This window comes from Natator depressus, chromosome 16 (genome assembly GCF_965152275.1).
Source record: "Natator depressus isolate rNatDep1 chromosome 16, rNatDep2.hap1, whole genome shotgun sequence".
Lineage (NCBI taxonomy): Eukaryota > Metazoa > Chordata > Testudines > Cheloniidae > Natator > Natator depressus.
The window spans coordinates 8,765,453-8,778,358 of record NC_134249.1 but is presented as its reverse complement, the minus strand read 5'-3'; the positions used below and the strand labels follow the sequence as shown (position 1 = coordinate 8,778,358).

General features: G+C 53.5%; 1 protein-coding gene across 1 annotated transcript in view; it reads left to right on the top strand.

The window, feature by feature from the left end:
* Positions 1-9,141, top strand: part of NIBAN2 (niban apoptosis regulator 2) — a 95,993-nt gene extending 86,852 nt beyond the window's left edge. Inside the window, exons 10-14 of the mRNA XM_074973503.1 lie at positions 2,589-2,744; positions 4,038-4,154; positions 4,778-4,885; positions 5,436-5,547; positions 6,838-9,141. Coding sequence (XP_074829604.1) covers positions 2,589-2,744; positions 4,038-4,154; positions 4,778-4,885; positions 5,436-5,547; positions 6,838-7,634 — 1,290 coding nt within the window. The 3' untranslated portion in view covers positions 7,635-9,141. The remainder of the gene's footprint in view (positions 1-2,588; positions 2,745-4,037; positions 4,155-4,777; positions 4,886-5,435; positions 5,548-6,837) is intronic.
* Positions 9,142-12,906: the final 3,765 nt, after the last annotated feature.

Sequence of the window (12,906 nt, the reverse complement as noted above, 5' to 3'; positions counted from 1 at the left end):
GGGGAACGATCACATCCCTCGATCTGCTGGCAATGCCCCTACTTATACATCCCAAAATGCCATTGGCCTTCTTGGCAACAAGGGCACGCTGTTGACTCATATATCCAGCTTCTCATCCACTGTAACCCCTAGGTCCTTTTCTGCCGACCTGCTGCCTAGCCATTGGGTCCCTAGTCTGTAGCGGTGCATGGGATTCTTCCGTCCTAAGTGCCGGACTCTGCACTTGTCCTTGTTGAACCTCATCAGATTTCTTTTGGCCCAATCCTCCAATTTGTCTAGGGTCCTCTGTATCCTATCTCTACCCTCCAGCGTATCTACCTCTCCTCCCAGTTTAGTGTCGTCTGCAAACTTGCTGAGGGTGCAATCCACACCATCCTCCAGATCATTTATGAAGATATTGAACAAAACCGGCCCGAGGACCGACCCTTGAGGTACTCCGCTTGATACCGGCTGCCAACTGACATGGAGCCATTGATCACTACCCGTTGAGCCCGACAATCTAGCCAGCTTTCTATCCACCCTATAGTCCATTCATCCAGCTCATACTTCTTTAACTTGCTGTCAAGAATACTGTGGGAGACCGTGTCAAAAGCTTTGCTAAAGTCAAGGAACAACACGTCCACCACTTTCCCCTCATCCACAGCGCCAGTTATCTCATCATAGAAGGCAATTAGATTAGTCAGGCATGACTTGCCCTTGGTGAATCTGTGCTGACTGTTCCTGATCACTTTCCTCTCCTCTAAGTGCTTCAGAATCGATTCCTTGAGGACCTGCTCCATGATTTTTCCAGGGACTGAGGCGAGGCTGACAGGCCTGTAGTTCCCCGGATCCTCCTCCTTCCCTTTTTTAAAGATGGGCACTACATTAGCCTTTTTCCAGTCGTCCGGGACTTCCCCCGATCGCCATGAGTTTTCAAAGATAATGGCCAATGGCTCTGCAATCACATCCGCCAGCTCCTTTAGCATTCTCGGATGCAGCGCATCCGGCCCCATGGACTTGTGCACATCCAGCTTTTCTAAATAGTCCCGAACCACTTCTTTCTCCACAGAGGGCTGGTCCCCTCCTCCCCATGCTGTGCTGCCCAGTGCAGCAGTCTGGGAGCTGACCTTGTTCGTGAAGACACAGGCAAAAAAAGCATTGAATACATTAGCTTTTTCCACATCCTCTGTCACTAGGTTGCCTCCCTCATTCAGTAAGGGGCCCACACTTTCCTTGACTTTCTTCTTGTTGCTAACATACCTGAAGAAACCCTTCTTGTTACTCTTAACATCTCTTGCTAGCTGCAACTCCAGGTGTGATTTGGCCTTCCTGATTTCGCTCCTGCATGCCCGAGCAATATTTTTATACTCTTCCCTGGTCATTTGTCCAATCTTCCACTTCTTGTAAACTTCTTTTTTGTGTTAAGATCAGCAAGGATTTCACTGTTAAGCCAAGCTGGTCGCCTGCCATATTTACTATTCTTTCTACACATCGGGATGGTTTGTCCCTGTAACCTCAGTAAGAATTCTTTAAAATACAGCCAGCTCTCCTGGACTTCTTTCCCCCTCATGTTATTCTCCCAGGGGATCCTGCCCATCAGTTCCCTGAGGGAGTCAAAGTCTGCTTTTCTGAAGTCCAGGGTCCGTATTCTGCTGCTCTCCTTTCTTCCTTGTGTCAGGATCCTGAACTCGACCATCTCATGGTCACTGCCTCCCAGGTTCTCATCCACTTTTGCTTCCCCTACTAATTCTTCCTGGTTTGTGAGCAGCAGGTCAAGAAGAGCTCTGCCCCTAGTTGGTTCCTCCAGCACTTGCACCAGGAAATTGTCCCCTACACTTTCCAAAAACTTCCTGGATTGCTGTGCACCGCTGTATTGCTCTCCCAGCAGATATCAGGGTGATTGAAGTCTCCCATGAGAACCAGGGCCTGTGATCTAGTAACTTCCGTGAGTTGCCGGAAGAAAGCCTCGTCCACCTCATCCCCCTGGTCCGGTGGTCTATAGCAGACTCCCACCACGACATCACCCTTGTTGCTCACACTTCTAAACTTAATCCAGAGACTCTCAGGTTTTTCTGCAGTTTCATACTTGAGCTCTGAGCAGTCATACCACTTAAGGTGGGAACTGAATTCCCAGCTCTCCTCCCAAGCTCTGGGCGACTGGTCAGTCTAACAAAATCCAGGGCATCCAATTTCACCTGCATATGGTAACCTGGGATCACTCTGTATCCAGCTGGGTCCCTCCGTATCCAACCAGAGCAGCCCCAGGTGGTCACACGCCTGCCTCCCACCCTGTACTAACAGTACGGACCCATGGTTTGATCCTGTGATGTACAGCCGGTGATCTTCCTGCACCAGGCTCACCCGTGTCTGCGTGCAGCCTGGCGGTGTGGGGACACAGAGACACGTGGAAATGCTCTTGTCTTTGTGACCCAGATTAAATGGGAGCCATTGAGGAAGGATTCCGATTTCTGGGCTTTGTTTTCCTCTGCTCCCTGGAAGCTTGGTGTCTGGTCTGATGCCAAGTCTCAGCAGGCCTGGGGAATGGGCGGGAGGTAGGGCGCTCCCTCCGTACAGCCAGTGAGTTGTGTGTGTGACTCCTTGTCCTTCAGTACATGGAGAAGCTCTCTCAGCTGGCCTTCCACCCTGTCAAGATGCAGTCCTGCTATGAGAAGATGGACCAGCTGAAACTGGAGGGGCTTCAACAGAGATTTGACGTATCCAGTGCCTCCGTGTTCAAGCAGAGGGCCCAGATCCTCATGAGACAGGTAGGGTGTTAATAGCCAAACTCAAGGGGTGACCAGCCCTTATGCTCACTGCCCCATGGGGAGCTGTCTTCGGCCCTAGCCGCCAGGGTCAGAGTTAAGGTGGGTCACTGTGTCTATGAATTCTGGTTCTCCTAGTGCCCTGCCCTGGGTGTTGGGCTGGTCATCAATGTCCTACTGCATGGGCACCCCCTGCTGGAGTGCGCTCTGGGCTTCAGTCTGGCTGTACCACCCCCCCACATCCTTCCCCCGCTCCAGGAGCCTTCTTTTGAAAGAGTCACCTTGTTAAAATTAACAGCCAGGCCGGGGGCACAGCACTGCTACGGAGACCAGCTTATTTCAGCGGCTTCGTTTTTCTCCTCCGAATATGGCAACGCCCCGGGGCAGAACCATCACCGGCCCAACCCCTTCGCTTTGCTCCCCAGCACCGCGCTGCCCATGGCCCGGCGCACGTATGACCCAACGGCCACCTGTGTTCTTTGGGACAAACGATTGACCCTGCATGTCGCGACTCTGCCCTGGTGCCTGTGAATGATGCAGTGTCCCACTGGGAGGGAACGTCTGCGTATGAACAACCTCACGGGGACGCCTCGTATACGTCCACCGCTGTTGTGCTGGTGGCCGGGTGGGTGGCAGGCCTGGGCTACGCAGACTCAATGCTCTTCTTCCCCTTTACATGGAGGAGTCTCCCACTGGCAATAGTCTAAATGTGGGGTCAAGGAAGCCAGCCTCAGTTAGCTGTGTAGGAGCGAGTGTAACTTTCCACCGGGTTTACTGGCACGTGTGGAGAACCGGGAGACATTCTAGAACTGGAATGCTCCCACCTCCATCACTCACATCCCATTCAGCCTGGCACAGCTGATTTAGGAGACTGGTTGTTCTGCAGCTCCTGGAGGAGTATCCAGGGGCCAGTGTGGACAAGAATCCACTTGCAGATCTACATAAGGGGGAGGAGGAGTTTGTGTACCGATATCCCATGCACCAGCGCAGCTCCGTATTCTGGGAAATGTGCTGCTAGTGCCCTCTAGTGGTGGGAAAGAAAACACCTTTATGCAGGTTAACTTGGTGCTTTCAAAATCGTGAGTGGGATGGGGTAGCAGATGGGGACCGGGTGCAGGTTCAGGAATAGAGGAGGTGCCCCTGTGACCCGTCTCCATGTGGTGGTGCATTGCCAGGCCTGCTCTGCTCATCCCTTGGCATCATTGCTTTGCTGGATGTCCAACATGAGCCAGCCTAAGTTGCCGTGGTTTCTTGGTCTCCTTTTGGGACACCGTCTGATGATGCTTCTCATTGTAGCAAATGGACGATGCCGTTCACACATTCGGGACACTCCTGCACCAGGAGCTGGCTAAGATGCTGGGCAAGGAGGAGCTGTGCAAGTCAATCCAGCGGATCCTCGAACGGGTGCTCAAGGTAAGGCAGCCTGCAAAGCAGCGGCATGCTCCTGCCAGGTCAGCCGTCTCTGGAACGTGAAGGTGGTCGGCGTTTTAACTCGCCTGTGCTGCACCAACAAGGCCTCGGGATGCTAGACAGGAGAGAAACCTCTGCCACAAAGAAAGCGCCTGCAGCTTCTGTGCGAAGCCCAGGCATGCCATGTGCCTGCCACGGGGCAGGTAAGGGCAGGAGCGAGTGCACTGTGTAGAACGATACTCGGCATTTGTAACTTTAAACGGACCGAGTATCACAGTTGTTCCTAGACCCAAGTGGAGATCGGGCACAGGGAGGTGAAGTGACTTGCCCCACAGCAGATCAGAGCCCAGGCCATCAGAATCTGTCCAGTGACCTATCCCCTAGACCACGCTGCCTCCTGAGCCCAGGGAAGGGGCTGGTGTTGGATACTGAAAACACTTCTGTAAATCCCCTCGTGTAAATCGCTTCCTGTGGAAAGGATTGTTCAATAAAATGGTAGGAAAACTGCACGTTCTCCTCTTCCTCTGAATGGCCCATTCCTCTGTAATCTCCTCTCCTGTGAGATGCCAAAGGTTTGTTAACCAGCCTTGTTTCCCTCTTCCCCCGGTGCGCCCCTTGTCCCGCAGAAATATGACTATGACAGCAGCACCGTGCGCAAGAAGTTCTTCAGGGAAGCCCTGCTCCAGATCACCATCCCCTTCCTGCTGAAGAAGCTGGCACCAACCTGCAAGGGGGTAAGAGGCCAAGCAGCCCCGTGGGCATGGGTTGGTGGCACATTTCAAAAACCCTGCTGAGTCATCAAACTCTGTATATGTTGCCATGAATGAAACAATCCCCCCCTTCCCCCCCGCTCCTTGCCCACAACTGTAGAATACGGGTCTGATTCTCATTGACACCAAGGCCCCTTTACACCACTCTGGAAGTGTTAGGGAGCCAACTCAATATATGTTGCTTGACATTGCCAGTGGTGTAAAAAGGCCTCTGTGCATATGAAAAATTGGGCCCAGTGCGTGTACAAAGACACAGTCTCTCTTTGTAACATCCTGATCTTGAAATTCCTCACCCCTTTGGGTCTATGTTTAATCTCAACTTGGTGTTTAACTCCTATGGCTAGATGGCCCATAACAGGTGGCATCCCTGGGTCAACAGTGGTGCCCATGGTTTTGTGGGAAGGGTAGCTCTCTGCCTCTCAAAGGCACGTCGTCTTTGGAAAGCCACAGGGCAGCTAGGTGGTCTTGGGTTATCTCTGCCAGCGAGGTGAAATCTGCCTTCTCCTTTGGGCAGGAGTTACCAAAGTTCCAGGAACTGATCTTCGAGGACTTCGACAACTTCATCCTGGTGGAGAACACGTACGAGGAGGTTGTGCTGCAGTCGGTCATGAAGGACATCATGCAGGGTGAGAGGGCTGCCCGCGTTTGGGTGGGAGGGCAGGATGCAGGCTCAGTCCTTCACCATGCTGGGAAGGGGCCTATGCAAGCCTGGCTAACCCCCACCCCCAGTTAGCCAGCTTGGAAAATCCTAAGGGCTGCAGTGTTTCGGCTGCAGCAATGGGCAGTAGACATGAGTGAATCCTGCTACTCCCCTTCTGCTCACTGAGGGACACTGTTGCTAACGGGGCTAGCTGGCAAGGACTGGACACGCATGCCCATCCATTTACCATGGGGAGGCTCTGGGCATTACAGCGATGGGAGCCATCTCAAGCCAACCCCTGGAGCATCTCCTCCTACAGCACTTTGCCACTCTGCTCCGGATCCAGAGTCTAGGTGATGGTGGAGAGGGTGTCTGTGCACTCTGCACTGTCACCGAAACACTTTCCTCCATGTCTCAGTTCCGTAGCCCAGCGGCCCGCTTTGATTCTGCCTGCTTGTGCCACCCGTCTAAGCTGGGTCCAAATCTCACCGCTTCTTCCTTCGTAACTTCTCTAGGATCTGTCCATTTCCTCCCTCTATCCAGACAGCCCAGCCTCTCACACCCCCCGCATCATCTGCTGTCTTGATTACCATAAACGCCTGCTCCCCAGCGTCCCCAACACTCACCTCACAGCCCTTCCCGTCCAGGCGAAAAGCATCGACTAAGATCATCTTCCGCTCCTATCGCTCTGCCTGCGTCACCTCCTCTTGGATTCCCTCCACCTGCCCCCGCTTCTCCACCGCATCAAATTCAGGCTTCCTGTCCTCCCCACCCAGGCCCTTCGCGATTCTGCCCTCTTCTGTTATCCTCGTACTGCATCGTGCTCCGCTCCATCCGCAGTGCCAGCTTGGTCCATCCGTCAGCTGCAAACCCTGCCCTGAACCCTTCCACGCTGTCCCTTCGGCATGGAGTGCCCCCCCACCCCCGTCTGCCATTCCCATCTTTGCCAAATTCCTTCTCCAGGACCCTCCCGCCAGGGCAGGAGTAGGAATTTAGCTGATCAAGGAGGGCCTGGCTGAGGCGTGGATGGTGACTATGTGGGCATGAGAATTGTACCAGGGTATAGATTGGACTGCAAGGTTCTCTCCCTACCGGCTCGTTGCATGTGCTTTGCTCTGAATCCTAGGAAGGCTGGCGGGGACCAGGTCTTGCTCTACGTGTGCACAACACAGAGCATGGTGAGGTCTCAATCTCGAATGAGGCCTGTGCTTGCTACTGACACGTAAATAGACTCCTGCCCTGCCCTGCCCTGACCTCCCGGTCTTTGCCTTTCCAGCTGTGAAGGAGGCAGCGGTGCAGAGGAAGCACAACCTGTACCGGGACAGCATGGTCATGCACAACAGCGACCCCAACCTGCACCTGCTGGGCGAGGGCATGCCCATCGACTGGGGAGAGGAGTTCGGCAGCCAGCCGGACTCGGACCCATCCGCCGAGAAGCGCCACAGAGCCAGGCAGGTGGTGTCGGTCATCCACGACGACGAGGGAGCCCTGCCCTACGAGGCCGGTGCGGAGGTGCTGATGCACCAGGTCTCCCAGGAAGAGCTCGGGTCGGAGGAGCTGGAGGCCTGCCCTGCCCTTGCTGCACCGGGTTCTCCTGACAGCACGCAGGGGATACGGGGGATGCTGGTGAAGGAGTTCTGTGTGGAGACCCCGGTCCTGGCAAGAGAGGAGGCAAAGGAACCACTGACGAATGGTACAATAGTCCAGCAGAGCGGCGGCTCTGAGGAGCGCGGGGTGGAGCGAGCTGCCCAGAAGGCCGAGGAAGGCCCTGGTTCCTTGGAACACACTGCCCCGCATGACGCTGGCTCCCCGTGCCCAGTGAACCCGGGGGTGGAGGAGCAGGAAGCCAAGCCAGCCGTGCCCACCTCTCCAGCCAAGCCGCCTGCCCTGACAGCTGCCTCGTTGCTTGCTGAGGGGGGAGTTGAAGTGAACCGCCACGAACCCAGCGACAAGGAGACAGGGGAAGAGGTGTCCACCCAGGCCCATGCAGAGAAGGTGGAGCCTGCCCAGCCGGCCACAGAGAACAGCGCGGGGGCCACAGAGAACAGCGCGGAGGTGCAGACTCAGTTCTAGGTCACTCCCCCCCACCCGCCCCCCCGGTCGAGATCCATGCTGGCCATGTACACTGTGTGCCGAAGGTGGACTGGAGTCAGTGACACCAGGAGGGTGGGGGGGCTCGTAGGCTGGGCCAGTCGCTGGCATTGGTAGCTGTTACATTCCCAGTTTCTGAAGCAGGCTCGGCTTCGGACACCAGCGTCCCAGGGAAGGGGGTGGGGGGAGCCACCGAGATGGAAGATCTCCTAAACTGCACACCCACTTAGAGGAGAGCTGTGTGCTGGCCAGAACCAAGCCGCCGCGCTGGGCCAAGCCATTGCCCCTCCTCCCAGGACTCTAGCTCAGCATAGGATACCCACCCCTTCCACACATGCACACTTTGCTCCGTCTTATTTTGTTGTTTTCCCTTTACTGAAGAGACACTTTATTGCATTACTCAACTAACAAGAGTGTGACTGTGGGAATGCCTGGGGTTTTCCCCTAGGCAGGAGCTCCCGAGGACATCTGCACAGCATATGCCAGTGGGCACCCGATGCCCCAGGGGGTGGGTTTTGTAGGGATTCCCATTCCCCTTCCAACAATCCAGCCCTTCCCTTCATCTGATACTTCAGTCCAACCAAAGAGGTCAATGCTGCATGCCACACTTCTTTGTCAAGCACGGCGGCTGCAGTCAGAGGCCGCCTACCGGTATTGATCATTTCTCCTCCTAACGAGCCTGCATCCAGGATCCTGGCTGAGATAGAATGTGCACTCCCCGCCCCCTGCCCTTGCGAATGCTGAACGCTGCTCCCCCGGGAAAGACGCACCTCTTCCCCGAGCCAAAGGGCCAATGGGGGTGCCCCTTGTTTGCCACCAAGCACCGTTCAAGCCAGCGCCATGACTTTAACGTGTCTTGCTGCACGCTCTGGCAGAGGGAGGGTGAAATGAGTCACAAATGAACTGGAATCCATCTTTTCTCACTGGCCCCTAAAGAAGGAGAGTCAACGGTGGAGGATGGGGCTGTTGCTTGCATAGTTCTGGCCACATTAGTGCATCGCTGAAGAATAAATAGAACTAGCTGGTGTGGGTAATACAGGGCAGTACCTGAACTCCGTTGCTCCTGGCCTTCCTTGCACGCGCTGGTCTGACTGTGGGTTCTGCCAGTGGCTCCAAAGACTGTCCACTTGTAGGGATGGAAGGAGCCACAAATACCTCTCAACTATCCCCATCTCCTCCACATCCCTCCTCCCCTGTTATACACACAGGTTAGGACTGTGACGTAAACTTGAGGGTTCACCCCTGGGCTTGCGGGAGAGAACTGGTGTCCATGGAAAGAGACTATGACGATGGTTGGTCATGCGTAGATTGAGGTGTGACTGACACTGTCCACTGGGAGCCTTTAGTGGATGCTTGATTCCCTTGTTCAGTTAAAAACGAGAACTGAGATACAGCTCTGAAGTTTTAGAACCAGCCACTTATTTTTCTTCCCTCCCCTCGCTTCTGGTCTGTGGTTTCTCCAAAGCCCCAGTGCGTGGTGGCCCCACCACTCATCCCTTTCCTTGCAAGCCCCCTGCAGTCTTGAACCTACCAAAGATGGTGCCCAACAAGCTTAGCTGGTTTGTTTACAAATGCTTTTAATGGCCACATGAATGTTGTTGATAGACTGTCTCCTTCTCTTTCCTTAAAATGTGGAGGGGGTAAGGGGAGAGAGCAGAAACCTCCTTGGAAGACCAGGGTAGGTGAAAGAGTGTGTTCGGAAGCTTTTCAGGTGGGAATGGAGAGGAAGTTGGCTTTGGAGGGAGAGAATTAAAGGTCTTGGAGAAGGCCAGAAATCTAGGTGCGTGGTTCAGAGGGAGAGATGAGTAAGGGCAAGTCTTGACATAACTGCACAATGGAAGCTCCCATTGCACCAGAGGGGCTGGCAGGAAGGAGGCTTAAGCGTCTGAAGTTGTAGGACTCTGGCTGGCTGCTAATCGGCGTTTCCCTCCTGCATGTGATGGTGTGTTTAGGGCTCTTATTTTCATTGGGCTTGCTTTTGGGGAATGCTGGGTAGCTTCTGGGTAGGAGGTGGCTTGGGGTGAGCTGGGCTATTTGTTGTTGTTGAGAATCTCCTAACAGTAGTGAGAGAAACAAGTGCCTTAGAGGGGAAAGGGGTCTTGATACAACCATGCCCAGCTCTTGGCAATCATCAACCCAATGGTGAATTTCATTGCACTGAGGGTGGACTGGCCTAAGATACTTTTCCTGTCCCAGGAGAGTGGAGGTATGGCTTAGGGAGCAGAGAGAGAGCTACTCCTGCAGAGGGAATGGATGCATCTTGTCTGCATGCCTTTTTTCCCCCCAGCCAGTCAGGAAAACTTCTAAATATGGGGGAGCGTGGGGGGGGGGGTCTCGCTTTCATTTTCCCACTGGGTCCCTAGTTATGTCTCTTCTCTCTCTCCCACCCCCCCCCCCCCCCCCCCGCCTCCAATCCAACTCTTCTGGAAAAGCTCTGCTGAGATTACATGCTCTTCCCAGCATGATCTGTGTGCTGGGAATAAATCTGCCCGTTCCTTTATGAGACTGTGCTACCCCAGCATGCCAACTAAGTCCACCCTGGCCCCCTGGGGGTATTTGACTTTGCTGGGGTAGCTAAGACTTGACGTGACAACGGGGTCTCTTAGCGGTGCCCAGTGTGAAGCCAGTGCCTCGTGGGCTTAGCTTGTGTTGCACTGCAAGGGTTAAGTTCTCCTGGAAACTCCTGTCATGGTGGGGGGAGAGGAGAGAGAGAGACAGAGAGAGAGGAGATTCACTGGCTCTGTCTGCTCCCACTGGGCTTTGTGGTTGGTGCAAACAAGTTAAACTTCCAGAATTAAGTAACCTTAAAGTAAAAGCTTAGATGTGGAATGCCACCCCCTCAGACTGTTACGTGGATCCTATTGTCCTTGCACCAAGAGCGAAGGAGAGGGGAGCCCTGTAGTTTTTCTGTCAAAGGCAAGACCGGTGGAAGCGTGCACAGGAATCCAGCTCCAGCCCTGCTCTGGCCAAGCTCCGAGAAAGGCGCTAAGTTAGCTCCGACGGAGTTAGCCAGCGCCTGTCAGCGGAGACGGTCAAATGACTCCTCGGTGTGGGCACAACCCAACTCTCCAGACTTCTGCTCTTCGTGGAGCTTGGGGTGTGGGGAGAGCAGAAATGTTCCCTGGCCAAACGCAGGGGATGGCAGATGCTGCTGAAGTGGGTTTCTCCAGCTCTCTCTCAGGCATCTCTGTACAAGTGCATTGAGTCGGACCCCCAGCCAGGAGCTCAGCTGAACACTATGGGTGGTATATAACCCAATACGCACTGGGACAACCATGCCTCTCGTGGGTGACTTGTGTCTCAGACTTCCATTAACGCTAAGGGGAACTGGGGACCTGTAGCTAGCTGGGGAATGGACTTGGCAGACACACAAGCTGCATGCAGGTAATGTGGTGATGATTAAAACATGAGATACAGTTGAAACACCTGGTGTAAAGTCTCCTGAATGAGCTGCTTAGATCTTCAATGCAGAACATGGAGCAGGAGCCCGGCCTTCCAATCCTGCCCTCTGCTACAGATACATTCCAACCTCCATGTGTATTTTAGATGCCATTGTTTTCTATTTTTAAATGGGTGGTGCCCAGTCTAAACCACTTGGGACCTCCCAAAGTGCCTTGCCTTGGGATCAAAACCCATCTCTTCCAAGATATTTTATTGAGAATGTTATACAAATGTTTAAAATATGCTTCTAAGAATAAATAAAACCCAGCTTTATTTAAAGCTAGCGACACGGTCTCATTCCTGACTGAGCGGTGACATCACTCCAGACACACCAACGAACGGGAGACGTTCCACATGGCGTGTTGGGGGCGGGGTGGGTGGAGCTAGAATGTTTGGGGGCGGGGTGGGGCGGAGTTCCTCTCCAGTTCAGAAGGAGGGCTTGGATTTGATGTCAAGTCTGGGGCCCGCCAGGCAGTTGGTAAGTGTGTGTACATGGGCACATTCAAAAGTAGACTGGGGCTAGGCTAGGTGGTGCTGCATGGCAGAGATCATCACGGCCCCAGAGAACTTGGGCTCTGGGGTCCTGGGTTAGGGCCTAGCTCTAAGTGGATGTGTAGTCCAGTTGCAGTTTCGAGCCCTGCTGTGCAAGGCGCTGTACACACACACACCCAGTAGGACAGTCCCTGCCCCAAAGTGCATACAATGTAAATGCATAAGACAAAGGGCGGGAGATAGGAGGTGGCAGTGGACCCACTTTACAGATAGGAAAGTGAGGCACAGAAAGACCAGGGGTAAACAAAAAACAGTGGCGGAACCAGGAACTGAAGCCACATCTCCTGAGTTCCCATCCCGTGGCTTAACTAGACCTTCGCTGTGAGTGAAAATGGTGAGCTGTGGGACATTCCACGTGATGGTGGGAGCCTAGGACTTGATTGTAATGAGGGTCACTGGCCAGGGTGACCTCACTGGCAGTGCTACATGGCTGACTAAGGTCAGTGAATGGCTTCTTAACATAGTGTGTGTTCAGCTGGGGTATCACTTAGTGCACCACACTGGGAATCAAGAGACTTGGGTTCTAGTCCTGACTCAGTTACCAGCCTGCTGGTCGACTGTCCCTGCGCTGTGCCTCAGTTTCTCTATCTGTAGAATGGGCACAGTGATACTGACCTCCTTGGTACAGCACTTTAAGATCGGTTGAGAAAAAGTGCTATATAAGGGCTACATGGTACAGTATTGTTTTCTTGTTCATAATGTCTCCTCATCTGCATGTAGTCCCTGCATTGGAAGGACAAGGCTGGTGAATTAAGGACTCAAGTTTCTAACCCTAAACCTTCAACAGAATAATTTATATTTTGTGCATGTACAACTCTGGGATGTGCTTGATGTGCAGAGAGCTGAGGAGTTGTCAAAAACTCCCTTTGAACATTTTCAAAATGAATGACTGTTCTTTTAGAAATGTGAGCTAATTTATACTAAATATGTTGAAATCAAAACAGAGCATTTCTATCGATTGACCCAATCGGAGGGTTTTGGGGTTTTTACACCCACCCACTCTCACACTCACCCTCCCACAGACTGGGAAAATGTTTCCCAGCTATCTCTAACAAGTTGATACTTTGCACTCAGCATCTTCCAGTTGGGGATCTCCGAGCACCTTCCAAAGCAGGGTAGTAGCCCCATTTATTACAGCTCAGCACAAAACAGTTAACGGATTTGTCCACGTCCATGCAGCTAGCCTGTAGCAGAGCTGGAAATAAGCCCCAGTACAAGTCCTGGTCTTTTAGCTCGAGCCAGGGACCATCTTTTTGTTCTG